This window comes from Perkinsus marinus (genome assembly GCF_000006405.1).
Source record: "Perkinsus marinus ATCC 50983 genomic scaffold scf_1104296970664, whole genome shotgun sequence".
Classification (NCBI taxonomy): Eukaryota; Perkinsozoa; order Perkinsida; family Perkinsidae; genus Perkinsus; species Perkinsus marinus.
The window spans coordinates 282,452-307,171 of NW_003202385.1; the positions used below are offsets into that span (position 1 = coordinate 282,452).

At 49.2% G+C, this 24,720-nt stretch overlaps 9 protein-coding genes across 9 annotated transcripts in view; 3 read left to right on the forward strand and 6 right to left on the reverse strand.

Moving 5' to 3' along the window:
* Positions 1-1,217: 1,217 nt before the first annotated feature.
* On the reverse strand, positions 1,218-1,372 carry Pmar_PMAR017135 (hypothetical protein; the record flags this gene model as incomplete). The annotated part of the gene is made up of 1 exon (XM_002767513.1): positions 1,218-1,372. A coding segment is annotated over one exon (155 nt), but the record flags the coding sequence as incomplete, so codon positions are not given.
* A 414-nt stretch (positions 1,373-1,786) lies between these two features.
* Pmar_PMAR017136 (hypothetical protein) lies at positions 1,787-2,278 on the forward strand (the record flags this gene model as incomplete). Its single annotated transcript, XM_002767514.1, has 4 exons — positions 1,787-1,831; positions 1,874-1,974; positions 2,028-2,066; positions 2,272-2,278. 4 exons carry the CDS (start codon positions 1,787-1,789, stop codon positions 2,276-2,278), a joined length of 192 nt encoding a protein of 63 aa, XP_002767560.1.
* Positions 2,279-2,865: 587 nt separating this feature from the next.
* Pmar_PMAR017137 (P35 antigen, putative) lies at positions 2,866-3,459 on the reverse strand (the record flags this gene model as incomplete). Its single annotated transcript, XM_002767515.1, has 3 exons — positions 2,866-3,123; positions 3,168-3,293; positions 3,334-3,459. Coding segments are annotated over 3 exons (510 nt in total), but the record flags the coding sequence as incomplete, so codon positions are not given.
* A 50-nt stretch (positions 3,460-3,509) lies between these two features.
* Positions 3,510-11,561, reverse strand: Pmar_PMAR017138 (DNA-directed RNA polymerase II largest subunit, putative; the record flags this gene model as incomplete). The annotated part of the gene is made up of 39 exons (XM_002767516.1): positions 3,510-3,597; positions 3,643-3,757; positions 3,808-3,969; positions 4,014-4,067; positions 4,113-4,217; positions 4,356-4,466; positions 4,510-4,625; positions 4,674-4,810; positions 4,859-4,909; positions 4,961-5,034; positions 5,090-5,164; positions 5,241-5,397; positions 5,454-5,580; positions 5,629-5,744; positions 5,798-5,897; positions 5,946-6,100; positions 6,144-6,239; positions 6,287-6,406; positions 6,447-6,556; positions 6,609-6,841; positions 6,986-7,130; positions 7,350-7,412; positions 7,460-7,571; positions 7,871-7,969; positions 8,207-8,332; positions 8,377-8,492; positions 8,540-8,666; positions 8,867-9,148; positions 9,200-9,379; positions 9,433-9,543; positions 9,595-9,687; positions 9,744-9,912; positions 9,965-10,121; positions 10,362-10,457; positions 10,506-10,639; positions 10,692-11,002; positions 11,047-11,188; positions 11,230-11,360; positions 11,454-11,561. The coding sequence occupies 39 exons, from the start codon at positions 11,559-11,561 to the stop codon at positions 3,510-3,512; spliced, it is 5,004 nt and encodes a 1,667-aa protein (XP_002767562.1).
* Positions 11,562-12,723: 1,162 nt separating this feature from the next.
* On the reverse strand, positions 12,724-13,496 carry Pmar_PMAR017139 (hypothetical protein; the record flags this gene model as incomplete). The annotated part of the gene is made up of 4 exons (XM_002767517.1): positions 12,724-12,829; positions 13,010-13,194; positions 13,258-13,351; positions 13,402-13,496. 4 exons carry the CDS (start codon positions 13,494-13,496, stop codon positions 12,724-12,726), a joined length of 480 nt encoding a protein of 159 aa, XP_002767563.1.
* A 960-nt stretch (positions 13,497-14,456) lies between these two features.
* On the reverse strand, positions 14,457-18,363 carry Pmar_PMAR017140 (component of oligomeric golgi complex, putative; the record flags this gene model as incomplete). Its single annotated transcript, XM_002767518.1, has 21 exons — positions 18,274-18,363; positions 17,825-17,937; positions 17,696-17,779; positions 17,570-17,651; positions 17,460-17,519; positions 17,297-17,413; positions 17,134-17,247; positions 16,802-16,924; positions 16,635-16,760; positions 16,478-16,587; positions 16,293-16,435; positions 16,160-16,241; positions 15,938-16,103; positions 15,804-15,890; positions 15,657-15,754; positions 15,530-15,611; positions 15,214-15,312; positions 15,018-15,155; positions 14,896-14,967; positions 14,692-14,812; positions 14,457-14,644 (listed from the first exon to the last, which is right to left on the reverse strand). Exons 3-21 carry the CDS (start codon positions 17,773-17,775, stop codon positions 14,457-14,459), a joined length of 2,088 nt encoding a protein of 695 aa, XP_002767564.1. The 5' UTR covers positions 17,776-17,779; positions 17,825-17,937; positions 18,274-18,363.
* Positions 18,364-21,010: 2,647 nt separating this feature from the next.
* Positions 21,011-23,639, forward strand: Pmar_PMAR017141 (hypothetical protein; the record flags this gene model as incomplete). The annotated part of the gene is made up of 14 exons (XM_002767519.1): positions 21,011-21,078; positions 21,123-21,240; positions 21,285-21,385; positions 21,430-21,540; positions 21,588-21,660; positions 21,712-21,832; positions 21,914-21,996; positions 22,208-22,289; positions 22,331-22,449; positions 22,498-22,602; positions 22,652-22,800; positions 22,851-23,297; positions 23,346-23,459; positions 23,585-23,639. 14 exons carry the CDS (start codon positions 21,011-21,013, stop codon positions 23,637-23,639), a joined length of 1,746 nt encoding a protein of 581 aa, XP_002767565.1.
* A 248-nt stretch (positions 23,640-23,887) lies between these two features.
* Positions 23,888-24,536, forward strand: Pmar_PMAR017142 (Peptidyl-prolyl cis-trans isomerase A precursor, putative; the record flags this gene model as incomplete). The annotated part of the gene is made up of 5 exons (XM_002767520.1): positions 23,888-23,956; positions 24,006-24,112; positions 24,157-24,304; positions 24,346-24,411; positions 24,456-24,536. 5 exons carry the CDS (start codon positions 23,888-23,890, stop codon positions 24,534-24,536), a joined length of 471 nt encoding a protein of 156 aa, XP_002767566.1.
* Positions 24,537-24,591: 55 nt separating this feature from the next.
* The window catches only part of Pmar_PMAR017143 (component of oligomeric golgi complex, putative), a gene marked incomplete at both ends in the record, with an annotated part of 1,677 nt that continues 1,548 nt past the window's right edge, over positions 24,592-24,720 (reverse strand). Inside the window, one exon of the mRNA XM_002767521.1 lies at positions 24,592-24,665. Within this exon, the coding sequence (XP_002767567.1) occupies positions 24,592-24,665 (74 nt within the window). The remainder of the gene's footprint in view (positions 24,666-24,720) is intronic.

A 24,720-nucleotide genomic window follows, 5' to 3' on the forward strand; every position in this document is an offset into this window, starting at 1 on the left:
GGGTGTCTGTGATGGTTGTAGACTATCTCTAACTCCATTATCGAACGCCTGTCGGTAATCGTTCACCCCCTATTCAACCACACAGACGGGGTGATACGAGTCGACCCTCTCGAACTGAACTCTAACACATGGACATCTGGCTCTACTAACAACGCGAACCCTCATCTAGTAATCGAAAAGGATTTGGTTATAACCATCATCGTGCTTTTCACTGACATACTGTGGGAAAAAATAGAATAAGCACCGTTCATATAACCGAGCACAGCTCGTGACCTGGGATGTCCCGTGTCATCAACTCTTCCTGCATCTTCTGTTTTGGAAGCAGAGGAGCTAGTGGGAGATGCCTCCTCTTACCGCTGTCAAAGAATCGCCTCATAAGGAATAGATAACCCGGTGGCACAGCTCGCGGTTCGTTTATATAGAAGTGTATGCAAATAGCTAGGCAGACACTGAAGATGGCAGTCCTCGGAATAGGTCCCAACAAGCGTCGACACACACCAACTGAGTGAACAGCCTGGGCTAGCAGGAATATGGCCAGCTCTTGCCGTCTATAGGGCTGTTCAAGGAGGAGAACGCATCCAGCCGTGAGAGAACCGAGCCCGATGTGTGAGGAGCCTGCTCGCAACGCGGTGATGAAGACGGCCAGAAATGCCGAGGACCTCAGCAAACCAACGAAGCTGTCCTTATCCAAAATCTCACGAATTCGTAAACGAATGGAGGAGAGGACGAGTCGTGGAAGGAGGTACGTCGGAATGAGCACAAGGAATGATTCCTTCAGAGCGTTAATAGAGGAGGTCAACAGAGGCAATGCTCCAGTAGGGGGATTGTCGAGAAGGCTTGGGAAGTGTCTAATGATGAACTCGACCAACCTATGGGAGTCGCTGACAGGGGGGGAATATGAATGATGAGAGCTCACTGAGGATCCAGCTCCTGCCTCTTATTGCTCCAACACCACATTATACGGGCAACAGCAGCTGCTGAAGTGGTCACCGCAACAGCTCGACTGGACAATGCAGAGGCTTCACGAGACTGAGAGCAGACATCATGGGGAGGCCCTATTGAGAGCAACATGCTAACCCCCAGCTCAGCAAGGCCGTATACAGTCCTGACCAGGACGAAGACGGCTACGTAGTACTGTGTCGAGTCCGATAGAGCCAAAACCCAGGGACCTGGGAGGCAACAAGAAGGCTCCACTGTGATGGTAGGCGACCTCCTACCTGACAGTAATCCAACCAGCCATGCGAACTGATGTCGACGTTTGGCGGATCCTAGAAGGTACAGGAGGGTGTTGGTAGTGCTGACGAGGCCTCCAAAGAATACACCACATCGTACATGCGATGGATGGAATAGAGCTTTACCGATACCAGCGAGCCTGACAAAGGAAGTCCTCCGGGAAGCAGCACACGGGTTGACAACTCTGTACGAAAATTATGGGAAAACTACCGGAGCAAGCTGAATAGCTAGCCCTATAAAAGAAAACGGGCTGATCGAGCAGTGCTGCTAGCAGTAGGGGAGACCGTCACCTTCCGGTAGTCTGACGACGAAGCAAGCTCGGTAGGACTGCACTGAGTGCCATGGTGGTAGACGCGACAGCAGCTCCCTTGATGAAGTTACGGAATATGCAGTGCTCAAGACTGGGGTATAGCTCGGGAGCATCGTGCCATGGTCGACTACCTACTTGGACCACCATAGCAGTAACGTCAATCGCGAAGAGGCTGACCAGGGCAGCACGAACGATATCCTCTGTCACCTGACCGGGTCCGACCGATAGCTACACACAGTCCTGATGGCAACTGAGAAGAAGGACGTAGAGGAGTACAGGGCGATGAAGGTAACCCTACCTCTCGAGGGTCTTCCCCTCCATCTGGTGTAGAGTCATATTCATCCTCTAAGTCCTGAGGAAGGGCATCTTGAGGCCCGTGAGAAGCACGCCGATTTTACTTTCCATTCCGGTGCTAGAGTCCGCTCTGCCCAGTCAACTAGTGTCTGACTAGCACTCCTCGTGTGCGACAAAGGGGATTCCTCAGGTATCGGCGGAAGCTGACGGACCTCCCTGATAGCAATCTGTAGTAGTAATAGTAGTAGTAGTAGTAGTAGTAGTAGTAGTAGTAGTAGTAGTAGTAGTAGTAGTAGTAGTAGTAGTAGTAGTAGCAGGAGTAGTAGTAGTAGTAGTAGTAGTAGTAGTAGTAGTAGTAGTAGTAGTAGTAGTAGTAGTAGTAGTACTAGTAGTAGTAGTAGTAGTAGTAGTAGTAGTAGTAGTAGTAGTAGTAGAGCATGAGGAGCCGGCTCACCCCGTTATAGCAGACATGACGTTGAAGTCCATACCCCACTGGTGTGGGGATGGGAAAAGTGACGGGGTCATCCCTCCTGGGAGCTCCATCTGTAATTATGACAAAAAGGTGACAAACTACTCACCCACAGTGACCACTACTCTAAACACGACGACAACGACACACATGAGATTGAAGAAGTATCAACGTAAATGGAACGACTGCTGCTGCTAGATGATGAGGCACCAACAGAGAGGGCAACGAGCATAACCAATGATCACTCCTTCCTGGACTTCTTCGGCTCATCCTCACGATCAGAATATCTAAGATAGTAGTAAGATAAGGAAGAGCACTGCGGGGAGTCCCTACTTGTCGCCCTCGTCAGAGTCCCGACGCCGCTTGATGTTAGAAGTATCATCATCTCCCTTTCCTTCCTCCTCCTCAACTCCTTGAGGGGAGTACCCACTACCCGTAGGCAGACTCTCTGGTGAATACGCTGGGGACGTAGGGGAGTATGCGGGGGAATAGGAAGGAGATGTAGGGGAGTATCTGAGGAAAGCCACCAATCTCAGGAGCCCCCTCCTCCACAGCTTACGATGGGGAGGTGTTCGAGTAGGCTGGCGACGTAGGAGAGTACCTGACGACAGGACCTTCATCGCTACTAGTGACTAAAGGATGGTAGTACGCTGGGGACGTAGGGGAATAGGCAGGGGACGTCGGGCTGTACGCAGGAGAGGTTGGAGAGTACGCCGGACTCGTCGGGCTATACGCGGGTGAGGTAGGAGAGTACGACGGAGATGTTGGCGAATACGCCGGACTCGTCGGGGAGTAGGCCGGACTCGTCGGGGAGTACCTATAGAACTCTTCACGACGAGTTTGATGATGATAATGACGTACGCTGGACTCGTTGGGGAGTAAGCAGGACTTGTAGGAGAGTACGCAGGACTCGTTGGAGAATAAGCCGGACTCGTCGGGGAGTACGCTGGGCTCGTAGGAGAATACGCCGGGCTCGTCGGGGAATACCTAACCAGGAATAGGAGGGGAAAACACGAAGACGCCTTACGCAGGGCTAGTCGGGGAATACGCTGGGCTTGTCGGGGAGTACGCTGGGCTTGTGGGAGAGTACGCTGGACTCGTCGGGGAATATGCGGGGCTCGTAGGAGAGTATGCAGGACTCGTTGGAGAATACCTATACGGCATGTGCAGAGTATAGGTAGCTCAACAGGCGAGTACGCTGGGCTAGTCGGGGAATAGCTTGGACTCATTGCCGTACTCATAGGGCCAGATGATGGTGACGTAGGGGAATAAGAGGGCGACAACGCGCTCCCTAAAAGGGAAGATGACGAGCCACGATATAAATTGTCTTCCTTACCTGGTGTCATGGGACCAGCCTCCGAGAAGGGGGAGAAGGGCGTCATACCCCCACCCACAGAGGCCGAGGGTGTGAACTCCGACATAGCCGAGGGAGAGAACGGCGACATGAGGGCCTAGAAAGGAATATGATAGGAATAGAGATAAGGATGGAGGCAACCCTTACCGATCCTGGGGACTGTGCGTAGGAGGTAGGGCTGAAGGCCGCACCAGGTGACATGACATCGTACATCCCCGAGGTCATCATACCGGAAGTAGGCGAGAGCATCCCTCCATCGTAACTGAATGGAGATGACTCTGATATCAACAGCCTCAAATCGAGACCGTCCTACCCCCCACTCCACTCCCCTGCCATCGGACTAGTTATGTTACCAAACGCCACATCAGCAGCATCACGAGGAGTCGAGTCACCGACGGCCATGTCTCCTACACTCATTGATCATGACACTATCCCAACGAGGGAGCCCCTACCTGTGTCCTTAGCTGCCTCTCGCAGTACTAAGTCGTCTTCTGGTAGCACCGGCCTGGCGTCCACCAACTTGTCCGTGTCGATCAACAACTCACACTCAGCCGTTCCTAACACATGGTCAACTACATTTGTCATAATATGAAAATTCTTGTTGGTTTCTATACATTTCTATTCGAATTCCTAAGTAAACTCCTAGACCTCAGTTGAGGAAAGCAATTATATATTCCTCCAACAGTGTTTCCCACCTATAGGTGCCAGTTGTCCAAGCATGATATTCTCACTAACACCCCGCATATGGTCGGTCTCAGCGTAACATGCAGCATCCATGAGCATCTCAACCATCTCCTCGAAAGAACCTACCAAGCCATGTACAAGCAAGGAAGTACTATCGGCCCTTACTCCTCATCAAAGGCCCTCGCTCTACACGATTAATACCGTGTCTTGTGATCGACATCAGATGTCCCTTCTGGCACATCGTATCGCACAGTACCGACATATGTCGATAGTTAACATAACTGAACAGTAGAGGGGCATGAGGGGGCATCTTGAAATTGAAAACTTACGAGCCATCGAAACTGATCACTTGTCGCAGCTCATTGAGTAAAGCCTTCCTACAGGCCTCGATACCCAACACATTGAGGATCTCCACGATGTCATTGGAGAAGGTACGAGTACTGTCTACTGCCTCCATCGTCAACACCTACGAGATAAGGTCGCAGGTTCGATCCCGGCACCACGCATTATTTACCTGCTCTAAATTGCAGCCATCAGTATCCAAAACCCACTCCCTGCTACGAGCCTACAAAGAACAGCCATCCAGCGCCGACCTCAGGCGTACACAAATGCCTACGAATGTGCCCACATCACTGCTATATTGAACCCTATTGTCTTGTCTCATGTAGCACTTAGTGACACCAGGTATACCTTACCAACAGCAGCAGCAGTATAGACAACGACAAGGGAAGTGAATACTATGTACCCTTTAGAGTAAGGTCCGAGAGTAGAGAGCCTTCCACCTTCTTGAGCAGACGGAAATCCTCTTCCCCATCATAATCTGCCACCACACCTCATACACCTACAAAGTGCCCAACCTACCCTCATCCTCCTCATCATCCTTCATCTCAGGAGACCCGTCCTCCGCGGTCTATTGAAAACACGATCATTGTAGAGTAGCAGTGATAGTGACAGTACTACCTCAGTATCGCGGAGGAGCCTAATGCGTACTATCAGATTCTCGCTGTTATCATCAGATACGATGCATTGGACATCCCCGCCGTAGTCTTCAACCTGAACAGCGTTGAGGAAATCCAAGATTGACCAAGATGAGCAAGTGACCCTCTTACTATCTTCTGACCAACGAATCGAGTAGAGAGTTTCTTATCAATCATCACGGAGTTATCCAGTTTAATACGAAGTACCCAAGGACTGCATCGCGAGGAGTCGAAGTCGTCCTCTGGCAACTCGTAGTATCTAAAAACGACCAAGTTGAGATGGGAAGATCGATGACCATAAACCTACTCCTCCACCAGCTGCCTGTCTTCCTCCAGAATAGATGTGCGAACATCTGGATCGAATAGGATCTGGGTATAGGACGTGATTTTCCCCAGAGATGTGTGCTCCAGCTCGGATTGAACCTAACAGACCACCATTGCTATCGTCGATCATATACTCAAGCCACAGTTAGCACCTGCTTGGCCTTGGCATCATCAGAAGCATAGTCCGGATGCAGGTACACCGTCATACTGGGAGTCTTCAAGTTCTTAGCAACATTAATAATCTCTTTCAGTCTATAGCAATAACAATGGTCGCCAAGATGGTCTCAATGCTGACCCCACCTTGGAACTCCCAGAGTGACATTCTTGCTACCAACACCGGCGAAATGGAAGGTGTTCAAAGTCATCTGGGTGGCCGGCTCTCCAATACTCTGCGCCGCGATGGTGCCAACACTCTCCCCAGCAGCGACTAGGGACTTCTCGAATCTTTGCTCGACCTGATCATTAGATCACCTCCCAGTTTCTCCCCACTAACCTTACCTCTCCCAACAGCCAGTCGACTGCCCTCTGCCCGAGCCTATCCCTCTCCAGTAGCTTTCTAGATGCTAGATGGTATCGCAGATGGGCTTGGAGGACCTGCCCAGTACAATGACACAACCAGATAGTGTAGTAGAGACACCTACCACAGTGGCATTATGCTGAGCCTCCCAGCCTAGGACTTGGTCATCAGTAAGGCCTCGAATGACCCTTAGCCTATCCAGGGTCTCCTCCACCTTCTGGACCACCTCTTGAGGTGGATAGAACTACAATGAAACCATTAGCAGTCATTATCTTTTTGAATGCTACATCAGGATCCTCCTCAGCTGGGAAGAGGTAGTGGCACTGGTCAATCAGCCTCCTCACATTGATGGGAATATGCTGTCGTGACTCGCCATCCTTATACACCTTCGTACCTAATCCAATACCACTCCTTCCCATCATCATCACCAAACCATTCCCCCTCACATAGAAGTCGTTTCATCTCCTTCAAGTTCTCAAATTCTCTATCGAGTACCGCCTGTACTTCATGGTTCATCCGAATGTTACTGCGGACCTTCTCATCCTTGATCCATCCTCTGCCATAATCAGGATTGAGATAGTCATGCTTAGCGATAGCTGCCAGCCTCTCATGGCTAATCTTCATCAACTCGATATCCTGGTCTTCTATATACTCGGCAGTCATACCATCCTCGCCATACCTAACATGAAAATTACCCGAAAACAATTGTGGTCGCGATGGTTGCATAAATCCGAAAACCCAAGTGAATTATCAGATCATACTCCGGTCATCAGTGCTTTACAAGTACTACCGGAAGCGAGCGTTTAACCATGATCCCTATTACAAGAACTGCACAACTTCATCCATCTCGTTCCTCACAGACCCATCATATCGAACCTTGATACTCTCCATGGACTTGATCAGTCGTCTCTGGATGTATCCAGTTTCGGCAGTCTTACAGGCGGTATCAATAATACCCTCTCTACCACCTACAGGGAAAAGAGGTTCACTACCAGCGTGGAGAAATGCTCATATCCTTAGTTTTCTAACCATATGAAAATTCTGAGCAAAGTTTGAGGAATTTTCGTTGATTTCGTGCCCTTCCACCAAAATTCGTGTATAAACTTCTAAAATTATTCAGGAAGCTCCTGAGCTCAGGTGAGGAACGCGAGAATATCTTCCTACTACTAGCCCTGTCTTCGACCTACCCATAGCATGGAAGAAGAACTCCTGAGGAGTAAGGCCAGCTAAATAGGAGTTCTCGACGAAACCTGAGAGGGATGGTGATGGTAGACTAAACTGTGAGGGCCTGTCTCACCTCGACTCTCGGGCCCGAAATCATCCTTTGTGAAATGTGGTAAAGTACGATCCCGGAACCCAGTGGGTATACGCTTTCCCTCCACATTCTGCTGTCCGACACATGCTATAATCTGAAAACTCAAACTGCTACTTTGCTACTATAAGTAGCAGTTATGATAATAGTGAAGATGGCTTCACTATATCCATCTACACTAATATCGAGAGCAATTAGGGTAGTATAGTAGGCGAGCACTAGTGTATAGTAGCAACAATGGTAGTTCGCCAATACCGACTATGGAAGGCCGATCACTTTAAAGTAACAGTACTCTGAATGATGGAAAGAAGACGACGAGTGGTATAGCGGTTGAAGCGGTTCATGCTAGTAGTATGAACACTACTCTAGTGAAGGGAAGGGAGCATCGATAGTTACCTGGGCAATATTGATAGGGTTACCCTTTGAACCCGAGTCCACCATAGCGATGATGTTATTCTTATCATCAAGACTATCGGCCGCGAGCCTTCCAGAATCCTGAAATACAGTGTTGCAATACATGTTCGCTTTCTTCAGCTGAACTCATGAGTTTCCCCACTAATCGTCGGAGCTCATGAGCGAGTCGAATTAGAACTCCACGGAAACCAGCGAGAATCCCCCACAATTTCCTCACAAAGTCACCAACACATGTGGTTGATCATGTGCAATTTTCATCGCACTGCTGAGATATGCTACTATCCCCACCGCCACTGTCACCACACCCAGAGCGCATACCTCACGAGCTTGGTTCAACCTCTGGTTCACTCGCGCTTCAAATGACTGCTGTAGAGACTTGCCAGGCTGGGCCTCCAACCGTCCCCTCTGGGCATCCAATACCAACTTCCTCACATCTCTCTTCGCCTGGATAGACCAATACCATCTTTTCATCAAAACCATCGATCTACCTGTGCCAGAGTGTCGGCCACCTTCTGCATGGTACCGTCGTTAGCAACGATATCAGCACACCCAACCGTGAAGCCGTGATGGAGTAACCAAAAGTTCACCAGCCTTTGAATGCCACCTACAAGAAGATAACCAGAGCAGCTGAGGGGACAAAAATGAGATTACCAATAAACTGCTTAGTTCTTTCAGGACCATAATCCAACCAAGTGATGTGGATAAGGCCACCCGAGGAAGCACCAACAGTCTTCTTGCAGATGACGCCAGACATAATCTCGCCCTCTTGAATGATAACCTACAGGTAACAACCTTTCCATCATCCACTTCTACCCCTACTACTACTACTGCTACTACTACTACTACTACTACTACTACTACTACTACTACTACTACTACAACTGCTACTACTACTACTACTACTACTACTACAACTGCTACTACTACTACTACTACTACTACTACTACTACTACTACTACTACTACTACTACTACTACCCGACAGTCACTCCTTGAGAACCATGGGTCATCTCCTCGGTTCTTACTAGCTATACCAGCATCCTTCTGTAGACTAATCTTCGGCAAGAGCATAGAGAACAGCTGCTTGCCAGACCAAAGCGGACGAGGCTTCAAAATGCAGGGCATAGGCATGTTACCACCATCCCAACTAGCTGGCAGTAACCACATCAACAACTGCATACACATATCCTTCTCTATGAAGGTATCACGTTTCGTGAGCAGTGTTGAGGCGAGGAGTGAGTCCTGGACAATACCCATCACCTGAGATACGCAGCAACAGTACCACCGTCATAGTCCCCTTCCTCTCCGTACCGGCCTGTTTCCCTGTGGACTAACAACCTGTCTCGGGACCATCATAATGTTCCTGATCTCTGCTCTAGTCTCGTGCGACTGCGCCAAATGCATATTCATTTCATCACCATCGAAATCAGCATTATAAGGAGAAGTCACAGACAGATTCAAACGGAATGTCGAGAATGGTAAAATCTTAGCCTGAATGGAAATTCCATGAAATCCCAAAACCACTTTTTCCAACAAGCACTCACCCTATGCCCCATCATAGACATTTTATGCAAAGACGGCTGACGGTTAAAGATGACCAGATCGTTATCCTGCATATGCCTCTCCACCCTCCAGCCGTATCGTAGTACAATATCCTATCAAAATTCCTCATACCAACAACAACAAGCGTACCTCACTGAACTCACCTGAGCCTGTTTGGTAAACCTCAAATCGATACAGCTATTATCATCCCTTATAATCCTCTTAGCGCCAGGCCACGACGTCGGTCCTCTCATCACCTAGCCACACACACCTCATCATCATTCAGCCAGCCAAGCCCTCCCAATGTCCTTACCAATTCCCTCATCTTCGCGTAGTTCAGTGGAGTGACCCTTTCAGCAAAGGTAAGGTTCATAGCAATAGACTTTGGCACACCAACTTGATCAATATCGATGTTCGGGTCTCCAGTGATGACAGTACGAGCAGAGAAATCCACTCGTTTTCCCATCAGATTGCCACGAATCCTGAAAATTGCCCTCAGCCTGCCCACGAACGCAGATACGTTCCCCTCACTACCGTCCCTCCTTTCCCTTCAGCCGGGACCTAATACTCTTAATAGCCTTCTTGCTCTTGGTCTGAGCCTCAGGCATGCCGGGTATGTTGTTATCCTGTAGAGTATATAGATGCCACTGTAGTAATGCTGCTATCTCGTTTACTATATGACTACCAGCACCTGATGCAGGACCAGTCTACCTACAGTTACCACTACCACTACAGCCAGTGTGGGAAATATGTACATAATCAACTACGTGCGTTGGTGACAATATGCAAGTTCTGAAAAAGCTTTATAACATTTTCATTGGTTTATAGGAACTTCTATAGTTAGTGAGGAAACTCATGAGCTCAGCTGAGGAATGCGAACATGAATTTCAACACTGATTTCAGCTACTACCATAACTAAAACAGCTACTACCAGTTTCCAGTTGCCTCTTCAGCATCTGATTAACCTTAACGATATCCTGCAGTTTGAGAGTGAGATCATCCTCAGCCCTGTCAGTACCACCACCAACTACCAAGAAACCGTCAATTTAAGGATCTCAACTACTAAAAACATTACATGCAACACTAGGCCTGACCGGTGGGGGCGGTACAGGGACCACAGTTAGAATCAGCCAGGAGGGCTCTGATCTCCCCGGAGTGAAACCCATCGCTATCATGTCGGGTACCGATATCCGAGACAAGATGTTGTACCTGAAATCGATGAACATAATCCCTTCACTAGAGTAGGAGGAGGGGTACTTACGCTGTCTCTGCGCTCAAAGGGCGTTTGGTATCACCCTGATCCACTACCACACCATCTTCATTTTCCTCGTTGGCTGATGATGGGAAGGACACGATAATCTGCATGCCCTGGACTGTATACGAGGGTTGAGCGTAGCCACACCCTAACATGTTCAAAACTACAAGACTGGTCGTTGAAGGGTGTACTAACGTACCGGTATGAGCAACATCTTCATCATCAATATCCTCATCTTGCTGCTTGCCACCGCTCTTCATCACCGATTCCATTCCTCCACTATCGCACACCTTCCTAGACTTGCATATCACAGACATCTGAAAATGAACTCCACGTAGGAAGAGAAGCTCCCCACCCTTACCGCTTGCAGTCGAGTCTTTGGGTTTTTCACTCGGAGCACACGTTTGATAACGAGGTCGTTGGGGTCTGCCAACAGCTTGCTGCAATAGTAACACACGCATCGTAACGCCTTCAATGTCGTTTTCAAAAAGCCACCATGATACCTATCAACAACTTTTAAGCTGACCGAGGGCATGGATACTACATCGGCTTGGCAAGCTCCAGATGGCCGAAATGTCCTGGGCAATCCCGCATCTTCATACCGCAGGTCTCACACGGTGTACGTGGATCAACCGAGCCAAGTCTTGGATCAGAAAGCCCCCCTCGGACCGGCTCCTACACAGCAATACATATCAACATCATCATCATCATGCCCTCAACCCATAGTACCCCATCCACATATATATTCCCTGTATCCACTTTACATACACTTTGAGCTATCGTCTGTTGCGGTGATAAGATACCAAACTCTACCGAGGCAACCTTCTTGAGCTCAGCACTCGAGTAGGGCTCATTGAGGTCCAAGGCAGTGGTCATTAGTGCCCAACAATAGATCCTACAGGAGAAAGGCTTTTTCAATTTCGTTATATTGGATAAGGTGGCCTAACATGCTGAATGGGACTGCACGCAAACGCTCCGCTCCGCTAAATTTTGGAACATGTTATGCACTTTTCATATTCCATGATCAGGATCCATCCGGATGAATCGGCCTCCTGTGACAGGATTCCTGTCTTGGTCGATTTTTGTAGTACTACAGTCCGGGGGCCGTATGCGGATCCTGATGCAACAAGTGAGCCTGAGTATTTACTCAGATGAAAAAATCAGAGGGTGGGTTGAATGATGGACTCAGATTCGTGAATCAGTATCATCCGCATACAGCCCCAGACATCAAACTAGAATCATCAGACTGGAAGCTGCCAAAGTAGCGGCTGTATAATCGTTCGTGACTGCCAACTTGGATGTAACCCCATCGAGCAGGGTAGACTTACAACGCTCAGAATAGACTTTAATTCTTTAGTGGTATTCACTCTAGCTTTCTGTACCTTCGGGATCGATAGTTAGTTGGTAGCGAGCATGAATGTGGTTGTGCGTGCTAGTCATAGAAGGAACAACGGTTACTTGGGTATGCCTGGAGAACTATCCCACACTACTCGTCCCCTTCCGCCTCTGTTTTGGACGGTAATTTCAATGAGTTCCGAAGTCACCGAAACTGATGAAAAATCGACTGAAACACCACCACTGGGTTGTTCCACTGGCGATTCCCTTGTTGGTCAATGGTCAAGCGTTACCCATCTTATCACAGTGCTGTGGGGAAGTACTAACCTCTACTACAATTGGACTACATGCGGATTGTCTGGTAAACGAGTCTTTATCATCAATGGCGACAGTTTGGAAAAGGTTGCACCCCTGGTGTCCAATCTGGATGCCTAATAGACATTGTCCATGGATGTGCAAAGATATCCCGTCGACATTCCCTGCACGAGAGTACTCTCAACAAAACTCGCTATTCAATGCAGACCGTTGCTTGACTATAGTGGAATGGAAAATTGTTTGACCGGAAAGTCATACGAAAAATGCTTAAGCAGATAGTCAACCTTCTGAGACATGGAGATACAGCAGGCGTAAGATATACACCCTGTTGAACATGCCGCAAAGTTGATGACGAAAGAGTACTCTTAGAAATGGAGTATTCGAAGCATCATTTCTCATCTCCTGCCTTCTCTTTATCCACTTGGGGTATAAAACCCGCACAGTCTAGTTCGGCTGGTAGCGCGACATGCGGCTCCTTCCTGGCAGTCCAGCCCCTGAGGAAAAATAGGAAGCTCAAACAAGGGGAGCTCGGAGACCGTCAGCACTGAATAGCAACTTCATGAGAGATGAAGTAAGACTCGCAATGATATTCGTTACAGACACGAACGATGGTCCCCCCTTAGAGAGCAACCATACAGGATCCAGAGCTGACGAAGTAACCTACAGTTGCACACGGTACGTAGCATAGTGGATCAAATCCATCATGCACAGGCTTGGCTTCAGCTAGAGCAGGCGGGCAGGGTCTGTGTGGGGCGACAATCGGCATGCATGTCGAGTAATGAGGATCCTGGAAGCGGGTATCAGTCATCCAACAAACGACCAAATTCAGCTGCTCATCAGTAATCAAATAGATTCTCACCTGATAGGAAATGGCGGCGTACTGTCTGATGCCATTAACTGTAGGGCATGAACCATTGACCACCGGGCCGTATAGCTGGTTCGGGGGATACTCATATACAGAACTGTTCTGCTGGTCGTTGGCCTTGCGGTGAGCGCTGTGAGGACCCAGGGACCAACTGAAAAAGAGATGAAAGTGCTCCCGTTGTTCATTCGAGAGCCGACCTACTTCAGACCTTTCTCCTCCTTGAGAACCACAGCCTCAGTGAACAGTTTAACAGTCGCGCATCCGAGGATGTAAGTCCACAGCTTCATCAGAGACATTACAGAATATCCTATAGCACGTAAAGCCTTACATGATACAATCAGGCATCATATAGATCAAAAGTATAAGTCGTACTATGCAATACCCGCGGGAGGATGAACCGAAGATGGCACACACGAGCTCAGCTCTGCGAAGCGAGTAGGATCATCGAGTGATCCAGAAACTCCGTTCACATCCGACATAAGCATGTCAAGACCTCCCATGAATTCCAAGGCACGCAGAGGCATAGCTATTCCCGCACACGGCGCCATAGCAGAGATACAAGAACAGGGATGAATAGACTGTACTCATCGGGCCGAACTGAGCCGATCTACACGATAGTATAGCTCATACTGGCAGGCCTAGTTACAGGCCAATCGAAGGGTTACCTCACGTCTGTACGTATCCATATACATATGTATCTACGACTGTACGTATTTACAGTCACGCGCCATGCGCCACGGCCATAGTGACGCTCCACGGCCACGGCCATAGTGACGCTCCACGCGAGGCATTCCACAACATCACGCAGCAAAGCCGTAGAACTCTAAGGAACGGATTGGTTAACGGTAAACTAGACTAAGGCGATCGGACAGCAGTGATCTAGCTTGTACAGGGCAAATGCTTCCGAGCGATCAGTAAATTCTGAGGAAACTCTCTATGCCATTGTTGTCGCTACTGATGACGCATTGGCGCCATAGAAAGATTCGTCAAGTTGTTCGATGAATGAGTCGAAATAGATGCGGTTTACTGAACAACGTTTAGGTAACGCTAACGGGGTATCATGCTACGTAACATTCTTCTGGAGATCGACAGTGTGCTCAGTGGGCGATGGGATGATCCTTATATATTCCTTTGGGCGGTTTCTTACTAATGATTGATGAATAGCCGAGTCCATTGAATCTCTTTAACTCGGTAACTCACGGATCTCATATATAAGCTGTTTGACACAACAATGTGGTATGAGAAACCTATGCAAGTTATACATCAAGCAATGCTCGAACACTATCAGGACTATGACTGGCGTGAACATCAGGAAAGTGCTCAGCTGCATAGTTGTAGACCTTTTCATAAGCATCAGCTATTTGGAGGCACACACCCTGTCTCGCTTGGGAGCGGAGAGAGCGGTCGCTGAGACGATCAATGGCGGGGATAGATAGTGCTCCACCTGATGAATGAATGAAGCTGTGCAATTGTCCCCCGAGCGGTACTCACTAATGTTGAAAAGCGCAGTGTAGAAGCCTCTGAAGCACGCCGACAAAGTCATAGGATCAATATCTTTTCCCTCAGAGAGTTGTCGCAGCATCTCCGCCAACCCTAACTGTCTAAGCGTGGACTGAGATGAGAACAAAAACATCGAAGCCGCGAGCCCGTTGTAGCTCGGAAACGGGAACAGCATTGTGGGCGAGGCATCCTCACTTCAGAATGTTCCTTGATTAGTTCATTCATCTGGTCTTCAATGAGTGAGTGCAACATAGTGACACGTTGGGACTGAAGTATAACACTACTGATCATGGAACGTGAAATCAATTCGACTGTACTGTGAAAGGGAATCGGAGTAACGGCTCTTGCATAGCTGCGAGACAGTTGAGCATGAAGACCGGTGCATCTCCTTTGGCCATTGCCGTCGAGATCTGCTGGCAAAATTGCAGCAATGGGTCGAGAGCCCCAGCGAGGATCTGATCGGATAATAATGAACAGAGCGACAGGTTCGTGGCCAATCGACCAGGACGCCACCGGGAATAATTCAGCCTGAGCCCGCTCTTCGTCAGTTTGGCTGTCCTTGCCTGCCACCCCCCACAGCATCGTATGACTCTCTTGGAATATGGTCAGTATCTTAGCAGAAAGCGTGATTATGATACAACAGATCAGTCTTTAGAAAATCATGGCTTAGCTAAGCGATGAGCAGAGTGCACAGCATAGCCTTTGAATCGCATAAAGATAGAGCCTCATCAACAGTCGCCGTCGGGTCCTCACAGACGCACCCGGAACGGGGACCATGCAATCACACAGGCGATAGTAACAGAGTCGACAGCAACGACTTATCTCCTACTTCTTCAAGTGAGTGCACTGTGTTTTCCACGAAAGCTGGTGGTGAAAGGTCATGCAAACTGGAAGACGCTGACAGCAGATACCTGTTAATGCAATGGCAAGTGGTGGTCAGTAAGACCCGTGCTCACGTGCTGGTAGAACGAATCGCCTGGGCCTGCGCCTCCCACGCATCGAGAAAGCTCCGATGAGTCTGCGTTCCCAAATCCGACAGTATGGCCAACAAGGGCTGAAAGTACACGACCATCAACGGTTCGTTCATATTGAGCTCTACTCACTTCTTCAACCACAATATCATCCGTAGCATCAGCCGGCAGAACTAATGGTCGTAAAGTGATCTCAAAAAAGGAAAGAAGCTTAGACACCTGAACGGAAAATGAAAGCAGTTGACTGAGTACGATCTGAGCGATACCTTGAATAGCTCCACCGGACCAGGGCCGTGACCGATGGTGTCATCCCAGATAGAGTTGCTGCGCGCCCTACTCCTGAGGTCGCCTCTAAACGACTCAGCCCGGATACTGGTGTCATCGTTGGCTGAGCCGGATGCTGTGCGTGGGAGGTTGGCGTATCCGCCTGTCCTGAAGATGACAGCAACTCGAGAATTGACACTTGAGAGAATTGAACGAAGGATTACACAGCGACGTCAATTTTGTGGCGGAGATGCTCTGCTACACCACTCAGAGCCGTACCAAGGCCTTCCCACCATACCATCGGCTCTGAAATAGGAGTACTAGTAATAAAATATGACTAAAAGTATAGATCCTTACTCTCCCCCGAAGACGTGTTGTCCGAGTCGCCGCAAGGACTTCTTCCTTCCGTCTCCTCATCATCCTCAGAAAAGGTCTGTATGAAGAACTCTCGCTCCGCAGCAACTTGTTCATGTATCCACGCGAGCATGTCGTTCGTATACCTAACCAAACACTTCTCGTTACATTGACCATCATAACCTCACCGAACAATGTCGTAGGCGTGAATGTCTATGGGGCGACTGGTGGGTCCGCCCTTCGTGAGAGTCTCATGGAACCTCTGCATCAACAGCTGACGGCGAACCCGCGATATCTCCTGAGCATTCAAGTACCCTCCTGTGTAAATGATGATGATGACCTCACCTTAGCTGAGTGATTGAAATACACTGTCCTGTGTCGAATGACTTGCAGTCCCTTCCTTATACGCCTAGAGACTTCCTCTTCCGCTTCAGAGTCATCAGCCACGGTGATCAACTCCTTGCATTGCCTCTGCAACCAGCCGTTACAATGCATACCCTCTCCCACTCTACCTGTATCCACACAAAGATACGTTCGTAAGCAATCTCCTGTAGATCCGATGTTTGATGCAGAATGTCGACTGCCAGAGCTGCGTCGTAGTGGAATGCCCCCTTGAGCTCATCGTGTGAGTTCCCCTAAAAAGTTATCTAGGGGCGAAGGTTGGAATATATGCTCGCTTTTCTCAGCTGAGCTCAGAAGTTTCCTCACTAATGTACGCGTTCGGTTATAAGTGCACAGAAACCAACAAGAATTTTCCAAAATTTACTCATAATTTTCAAATTCTCACCAACACATGTAGCTGACCATGTGCATATTGCCCCCCCCCCACACTGCTTCCACCAACCTCTTGGGAGGTAGATGAAGGGGTGGAAGATGCATCAGCGACAACGCCCCCTATAGTTCTCGTGCTATCACTATCATTCAGCTCATCCAACATGCGTCTTGCCTCAATACGTATCTAACCATAAGCTGGTACACAGGACCACTACCCCCCTTCACTAACCTACCCGATGGAGTTGCTTGAGACTCTTGAAAAAATCCTCATCTATTGGGGAATCGGAGTTCCTTATTCTGGCCTCGTCTTCCAGTGGTAATATAAACCGCGAAGAGAACAAATCGAGTACCTCGCAGTGCAGTGTGGCCTCCCAAGAGGTGCCCGAGTCGACCTACTTCCTTCTTTTCTACCGTGTGCTTCTTATGCAAGTTCAACTTTCGAGCCTTTTCCAGTACCTGCGTCCCCCAGTTGAGATCACCAGAATACCCCAATGGCAAGTGCCCACTTCGTGCGTGTTATTCCGAGAGTCCTGCAGCTGCGCCGAAGCTGCATCCAAGAGACTCTCCAAGTCGCTAAGACGTTTCGACCTGTTCCAGTTGAATCTTCATCCACCTCCCGCCATCGTCCTTACATGTCCTCAACGGCCGACTCCACTTCCGAGAAGTTATTAACAAATTCCTTATTCAACATAAGATTCTCATTTTCTATCATGTATCTGAGCGAGTCGTCGTAGTTCCCCGAAGACGCCTTCGTCATCTACCTAAGGTTCCTTCTCTGATCCACACTGTTGCCTTCACCATAAAATGAGGAGAGCGTCTGCAAGACAGCTAGAGAGCTGCCAGGTTCGAATCGCAGTGACAACACTTTCTGAACCTAGCCAGAATGATCGTAAGATCCATATCAACCTCTCTACTAGTGTACCCACGATAACTCGATAGATTTACACTCCTGTGATGTAGCCCATGCACCGCTAAGAAGCCTATTATTTCCTCGTACAGTGCCAACAGAACCGCAATAGAGAACGCATCTTTCCCGTTATTCGTGAGGACTTCACGATTGCAATTCACAAAGTTTCATAACTACTCTAAAACGTAATTCGAAGTCTACATTAATTCAGTCTACTGATTCCCTCGATAGTATCGTCGCCCGACACAAGAATAGTACCCAGTCTACGTCCTATCTAGCAAGCCCGGACATCCCAATCACTACCTTCTTCTGTAAGGCTTGGGAAGTGCTAGCCCCGACCGCCGCGGCTGTGATAGAGCCTCGACCGGCTGTTTCTTCCGAATTTCCCGGTCGTGCTGTTGTTGTCATGTGATAAGCTCAACCCCGTCACTTGAGAATGATTCATAGAACCCCTTAAACACCCCTTAAACTTACTACCAACATGCCCACTGAAACTGTTGTACTCTGACAAGAACCCGAAAGTCAAAAGCCAAAGTGGGAGCACTTGATGCTTTGAAATTTTATGGAGGTTCCAACAGTACCGCAAGTGCTTGCAAATCTACGTGTGGCGATAGTGTGGATGAAGAGGAGCTAGGGAGGTAATTTCTGTGCGACTTGGCTGGAGCGATACCATGACGACAGCCAAGGCATTACACTAGTGTTGTCCCGACAATTCCCAGTTATGGGGATGGTGAGTCGACTGCTAGCACCAAGCAACGGGACGGGTTTATAACAATAACATAATACCATAACCTAAAAATAGCAAGAATTGCATAACAGCCATAATGCCATAGGTATTATGGCTCTTGACTAAGTGCTCAGAGTACTCCGTTATAGGTATGGTGATTGGCCATAGTACCGAGATTACGAGATATCATTTCTAGGTTTAATTTATGTTTTGTCAATGTATCGGTTAACACTTTGTTTCTAGCGTGTGGTATCGGATAAATCCTCTGTATCAAAAACGCGTTCCGTACCCCGCCCAGCCTTCATCGCGGGTGAGGTGTGCTTTAGACTGGCGGCGATGTGAATGCTTTATACGGAACGGCATCATATACAGTAGATGCGGTTAGGCCAGCGATGGTATTCGATTTAGGGAATATATTTTGTGTTTAAACAGAGATGGTAGTAGTGCTACCCTTGCTCACAGCGAGCCGCAGGACTGGCGATGCTTTCCTTGTTGAGCGAAGGATGATCTCCGCCGTCCTCTCCTGTATTGGAGAAGCATGGGAACATGCTCAAGAGTTCAAGTGACGAGAGACTATACGGTGTGTGAGTTAGGTCAAGAGGCCAAGATGGCAATTCGGTGATAATTCAACTCCCAAGACTACTGGGCTGTTATACTGTTGTTGTCAGTCAGTCGTCGTTTGGGTACGATCCCCATGTTTTTCCTTTTACCCCCCCCCCCCCCCACTGCCGTCCCTAGGCAGGTATCATTGAACTACTCGGTTAGATCTCTCTGTATGTCACTACTTTGGCTACATGTATTCTGAGGTCTGTAGGTTACTCAAGTCGCAGTTCAACGTTCCGGTTTGCAGCCAAGGGTGGGCGAGTCGAGTTATCGACTCAAGGGTAGGAAGTCTGAGTAGTGTATGGCATAGTCGCAGCTAACTTGAATCAACTGACGGGATGCTCTTTGGTCGCTACTAGCGGTTAGCCCCCGCGTGTTCGCATGATGGTTTTATACTCTGCACTCCTCCGTTATTATCGGTGATTTCTTCCGGAATCATGTTCTCATCTATCTCTTCTTGTACTCTATTCAGTTCTCTCTTCCACCAGTGTATATTACCCTCTACATTTTTTGTCATTTGTGACAGTTCACTTCAGTGGCCTCTCAGTATTTGTTATTTTCCTCTTCGAGCCGGCGTACGATATGCAGTGTGATGTCTCGTCATCAGACCGGTAGTTGTACGTTGGTATATCTCTTCATTCTTATTAATACTACCCGTCTCTCTGAGTGTTGCCTCGTCGCTGTAGGTTTTTTTTCAGTGAATTCCCCCTGGCATTGCGTAGTGCATCGCTAAATGGTCAACGTTTTGCTCCCTCCCAGAACGCCAGCTTGAGTTGATCAGCCTAGTTATGCCCGGCGGCCTTGTCCTCGAGAACCTCTTCACAGATCGGCCCACCAGCGCTAGTGACGTATTGAATGCAGGAAATACAGTTACTGTCGCTCCCACAGCCCATAGGCCCAATTGGTTTGCTCGCCGCTATGCAAGGCTGAGGAATCATGTTGAATCGCTAGAAGGCAACCTCAGGGTTGTGAAAGAGGTGTGGTTAGAAGGCAATGAAAGGAGAATGGCCACTCTCTTCGACGTACGCCACTACGTGAGGCCGGTACTAGCATCTACAGGGTCAGCAGTCGGCCTCTATTCTATAGGGTAAGTGTCATCATGTGAAATCTTCCGTAACCAATGCGTCTTGTTATCAGAGTGTGTGTCCAAATGAATAATCGCAGGCCGCTACACCGGGCATTGTATGTAGCTATACCCTACGCCATAGTGATGAGTTCAGCAGGAGTCCTTATGAGGCTTACTACGAAGGTTGATGATATCATGAAGGATGATCCTAGTCTGAGGAGGGTCTTTGAAGGCCGCACGATTGACACTGTGTAATTTGTTTCGGAAGAACATCATGTTGTATTTATCGTCAAGAAAGGGCCAACCTTTACTTGCTTGGGATGCGGATATCGTCGATGAGGGAATGGAAATATAGAATTTCGAGCGAGGTCGAGCGAAAAGTGCATGTTGTAGGGGTCGAACCCGCGTCTCTAGCAGCGGGACACTTTCACCCATCACCAGATTGTTATAATCCAATAATGCAATCTTGCCGAAAATGACTTCTACTCGACTTCATGGAAATCTCGACATTGATAAAGTCGACCTGAGGTAGTGACAGTGACGGGACTGGGCGCCTACCTCGCTTTGGGTTCAGTCACTGTTGTGCTCTTCTTGACGTTTATCAAGTTCGAGAACCCTGGCTTCATAAGCTACTCATTGACTGCATGGTGGAGGAACGATGCCCATTGCCAAGCTATTGGTCGAGGAAAATAGATAAGGTCACTGGAAGAGTGTAAGCCTCTCGATTCCTCCCGACCACTGCGACGGTGCGTGTAGGTACTATGCGCATCTAATTGACAAGAGGCCTTCATGGGAACATCCCTATCACGACGTATACAGTCGTCTCATCGGCTTCTTCAGGGAGTCTCTATGGCGACAACAGCAGCGGGACTTGGTAGGAATGGTCATCCCTTGTGTTCGCTGTAGCGATGCTTCCAGGTTGGGAAAGCATGCGCTGAGGAGTTGCAACGGTTCAAGGAAGAGATTACTGCGTCCGGAGTCGACGACTGGGAGGCTACCAAGAGCAGAAATGGGAGAGAGTGATAGCCTCTGTTGTGGTATTAGGAGCTTATCTCAACAGTAGGTACTATTACAACGCTAAGACGGGAGAAACCACGTGGGAAAGCCCACAGGAAGCTGCGAGCTGTCGTCTCAATGCATACACCAATGCATTGGCTCTCATAACCGACAAGCCGTAGTAGTCTGTAGACCGTGTGGTCAATGGTAGTACCGTTCGTTTAGGTACTGGGAAGCGCTACTCGCTATGGATGCTCCCGTTCAAAGTCCGGGACCATCGCGTGGTTCTCAGAAGAAGGTAGTGTGGGGAGGGGGTCTGAGGAGAGATGGAAAGACGTGATCTCTATAGAAACTCACGACAGCACTGTCTTCCTTCGCTGAGCGTTTGAAGGGCCGGTATAAGGCAAGGAAGAGGCGCGGGGGAGCCGATAAGGGAGAAGGGTATCAAGCGCCAGTGATGCCTTCGCCGGGTGATGACACAGCGCTCACGTGGTCAGTCAGTTCGGGTAGGCTATTGGGTCCCGTTTGGCACTTCTTCATCGTTAGAGTAGATAATTCCACCGCTACTCGAACTCCCGTTGAGACCACGGTAGCCCCTGCGGAAGAATATCGGAGTTTAGCGCGCCCGACAGCAGTGAGAACTCCTCGGTAGAGATGGGGACTACTGGTCGCCTGGTCTCGGAGGTGAGGAGGTTCAGCTTGCCATGCAGCCCTATAAGACCTTATCTAGGCCCGAGTGCTCCAATTGTCGTAGTTGAACAGTCCTCCATAGACGACGCCTCAGCTCTAGAGGTTAGTTCGAACTTCTCCGGACTGGCCACAACGTCATCGTCGTTGCTCTCTAGGGCCCTCGGGAAGGGTTGTGTGGAGTGAAGGACGATGGACAAGGAGTGGAGGAAACCAGGAAGGTCGCACAGAAACTGGAAGGTCCGATATCTCATCCCATAGATAGAGAGTTGGGGTGTTAGGGTTGATGAAGCCCCAGTCTTGTGAGGGGGCAGATGGGCTGACTGCCGATAGCTCTGACGAAGAACTCATCCGAGTGACCGCTCTAGTGACTGACCATCTCTGTGAAGGAACGAGGAATGTACACTGTCAATGGCGACTATCACTTGGGTGCTCAGTTGGGCTTCAGGAATTGGTCGCCTCACTGGAGAGTGGTATGGAAGCCCAGGAGACCATCAAGACCGATCTTGACGCTCGACTGAGCCAACAGGAAGCTAAGCAAAGCGAGATGGAGGTAGCGATGCTTGGGTATTGCATGAACTAGAGGTGCTGGCTGGTCTCAGTTCACTATCTCAGCTCTGGTGAAGTCCATGCAGGCCTACTATGAGGCGCTGGGAGCTCTTATGGTGTATCAGAATCAAAAGGAGGGTACTGGGGGGCAGTCAGTAGCGCCTATAGAGGAGCTGCTCCGGTCGAACAAGGAAACCCTAGGGTGAGCCCGCTATCTCCTGTTCCTATGTGTGGAGATTCCTTTTATGGTAGGCGGTTAGTCGATCGCTACGACGATCATATAGTGGTGAAGCAGGGACGGGCCTCCAATGCACATCGAAAGGCTCGGCCCGTATCTGCTGCTGTTACCCGTAGAAGGTCACCTCTTATTGAGGTCCTCCCGGTGGCTCACGAAAGCCGACACTGCCTTGATAAGTTCATCGATTATCTCAAGCATAGTTTCAGTACTCCTGAGGAAGCCTATCAGTACTTCTCTGACGGTGCCATTGGGTTCAGCAGGGAGATGTTCGCTCTCCGACTGAAGACGTTGGACGATGTCGGGCATGTCAATAGCAACAAGGATATTCTATGGAGCGCGATTTGCCGAGAGGCGGGTATAGACCCATCGGGGCTTATGGACTCGGTACGATGGGCGAGGGTTGTGCTGAATAAGCCAACAAGGAGGACGCTACCATATCGAAGACTCGGCAGAGCTGTTAAGTCAGTCGACTCCAGCTTTTGGAACCAAACTGGTTTACATTATTGAAGATACGTAGCGGCGTCGGTCCTCACTGAGGCAGCCCTCGAGTGCACTAGGGCGGTGGCACAGGAAGCCATGGAGGGGTTGGAGATGGCCAGTGTGTCACCTAACGAGATGCCAAGGTGAGCGGTGACTGAGGCGACCGTCACCAATCTTCATTTTAGTGAGTCAAGGCCGAGAACGAGGTCTGGTAGTAGACAGAAGCGTACTACCCGGAACGCTAAGAGTTCTATCGGATCGCTGGCAGCAATCTATGGTACGACGCAGTACCTAAAAGACTCGACCCCAGCGGAGGCATGTAAGCCTGGTACTGACCAAAAGGGTTGCAGGGGCTCACTGACTCAGGCACACGAGACCACCGATCGGCGAGCTTGCTGCATGGTCTATAGAATCAGTCCAATGATAGTCCTTTCTCTATGGCATGTACCGTCCACGCTCGCCGTTGTTGCTCCCCCCCGTTACTGTTGTGTTGTTCTATATGGGCGTGAGATGTTATCTGAATCAGCAGCTCTTTACCCTGATGCAATGCCGCTATATCCTCTACTCTATGATGCCCCTTATCTTGCTTGCTGATGATGATGGGAGGGCTCTAGCGGGAGAGGGCCTACCCCATGTGCAGGTGCCCTCCGGCTCACCCCAAGCATCTATTTTGCTCTCGTTCACGCCAGGTCAAATGCAGCGTCTCGAATTTACCGGCTGGAGATGGTACGTTAGAATCATTCGGCTTCTTCACATTGGCTGTCTTCCCTAGTGTTGCGCCCATAGGCTTTAACAGGTCAGTTCGTCTAAGCAGCACTAGCCTTATCATCGCTGTATTAGATTTATGGAGCTCATCTCGACTCACTTCTACGATGATACTCGTGTTTTCCGAGTAGAGCCCGGCTTTGTTGTGCAGTTCGGCATCAGTGGCAGTCCTGGTGTGGGCTCTAAGTGGCTCGGGATGCCCCTCATGGACGAGCCTGTTCGGGTAGGCCATTAGTCACGACTTAGCTCCACGATTTTGGTCAGGCCTCTAACGTTAGAGGGAGTATAAGTTTCGCGAAGTCCGATAACCCGAATTCGAGGAGTACTCAAGTGAGGTAGAAGCGATGTCCATCTGGACTGAAAATGATGTTCAGGTTTTTATCAACACTGGAGATAATACAGCTTTAGACAGGCAAAACTTTGCGCCTATTGGAACCGTCATTCAGGGCATGTAGGTTACCCACGGTATTTCCCACAATAGTTTTCCGGGTAGGGACATCGTCGATCGGTTCAATCGACATCGTCCTGGTTCCGGGAAGCCGGCGCAGGTGGAGTGTAGGCCGTGTTGTTGGTAGGAGACTTGCCTTTGCATCAGGAGCGCATTATGAGAGAGGGCAACGCCTATCTTGATGCTGAGTA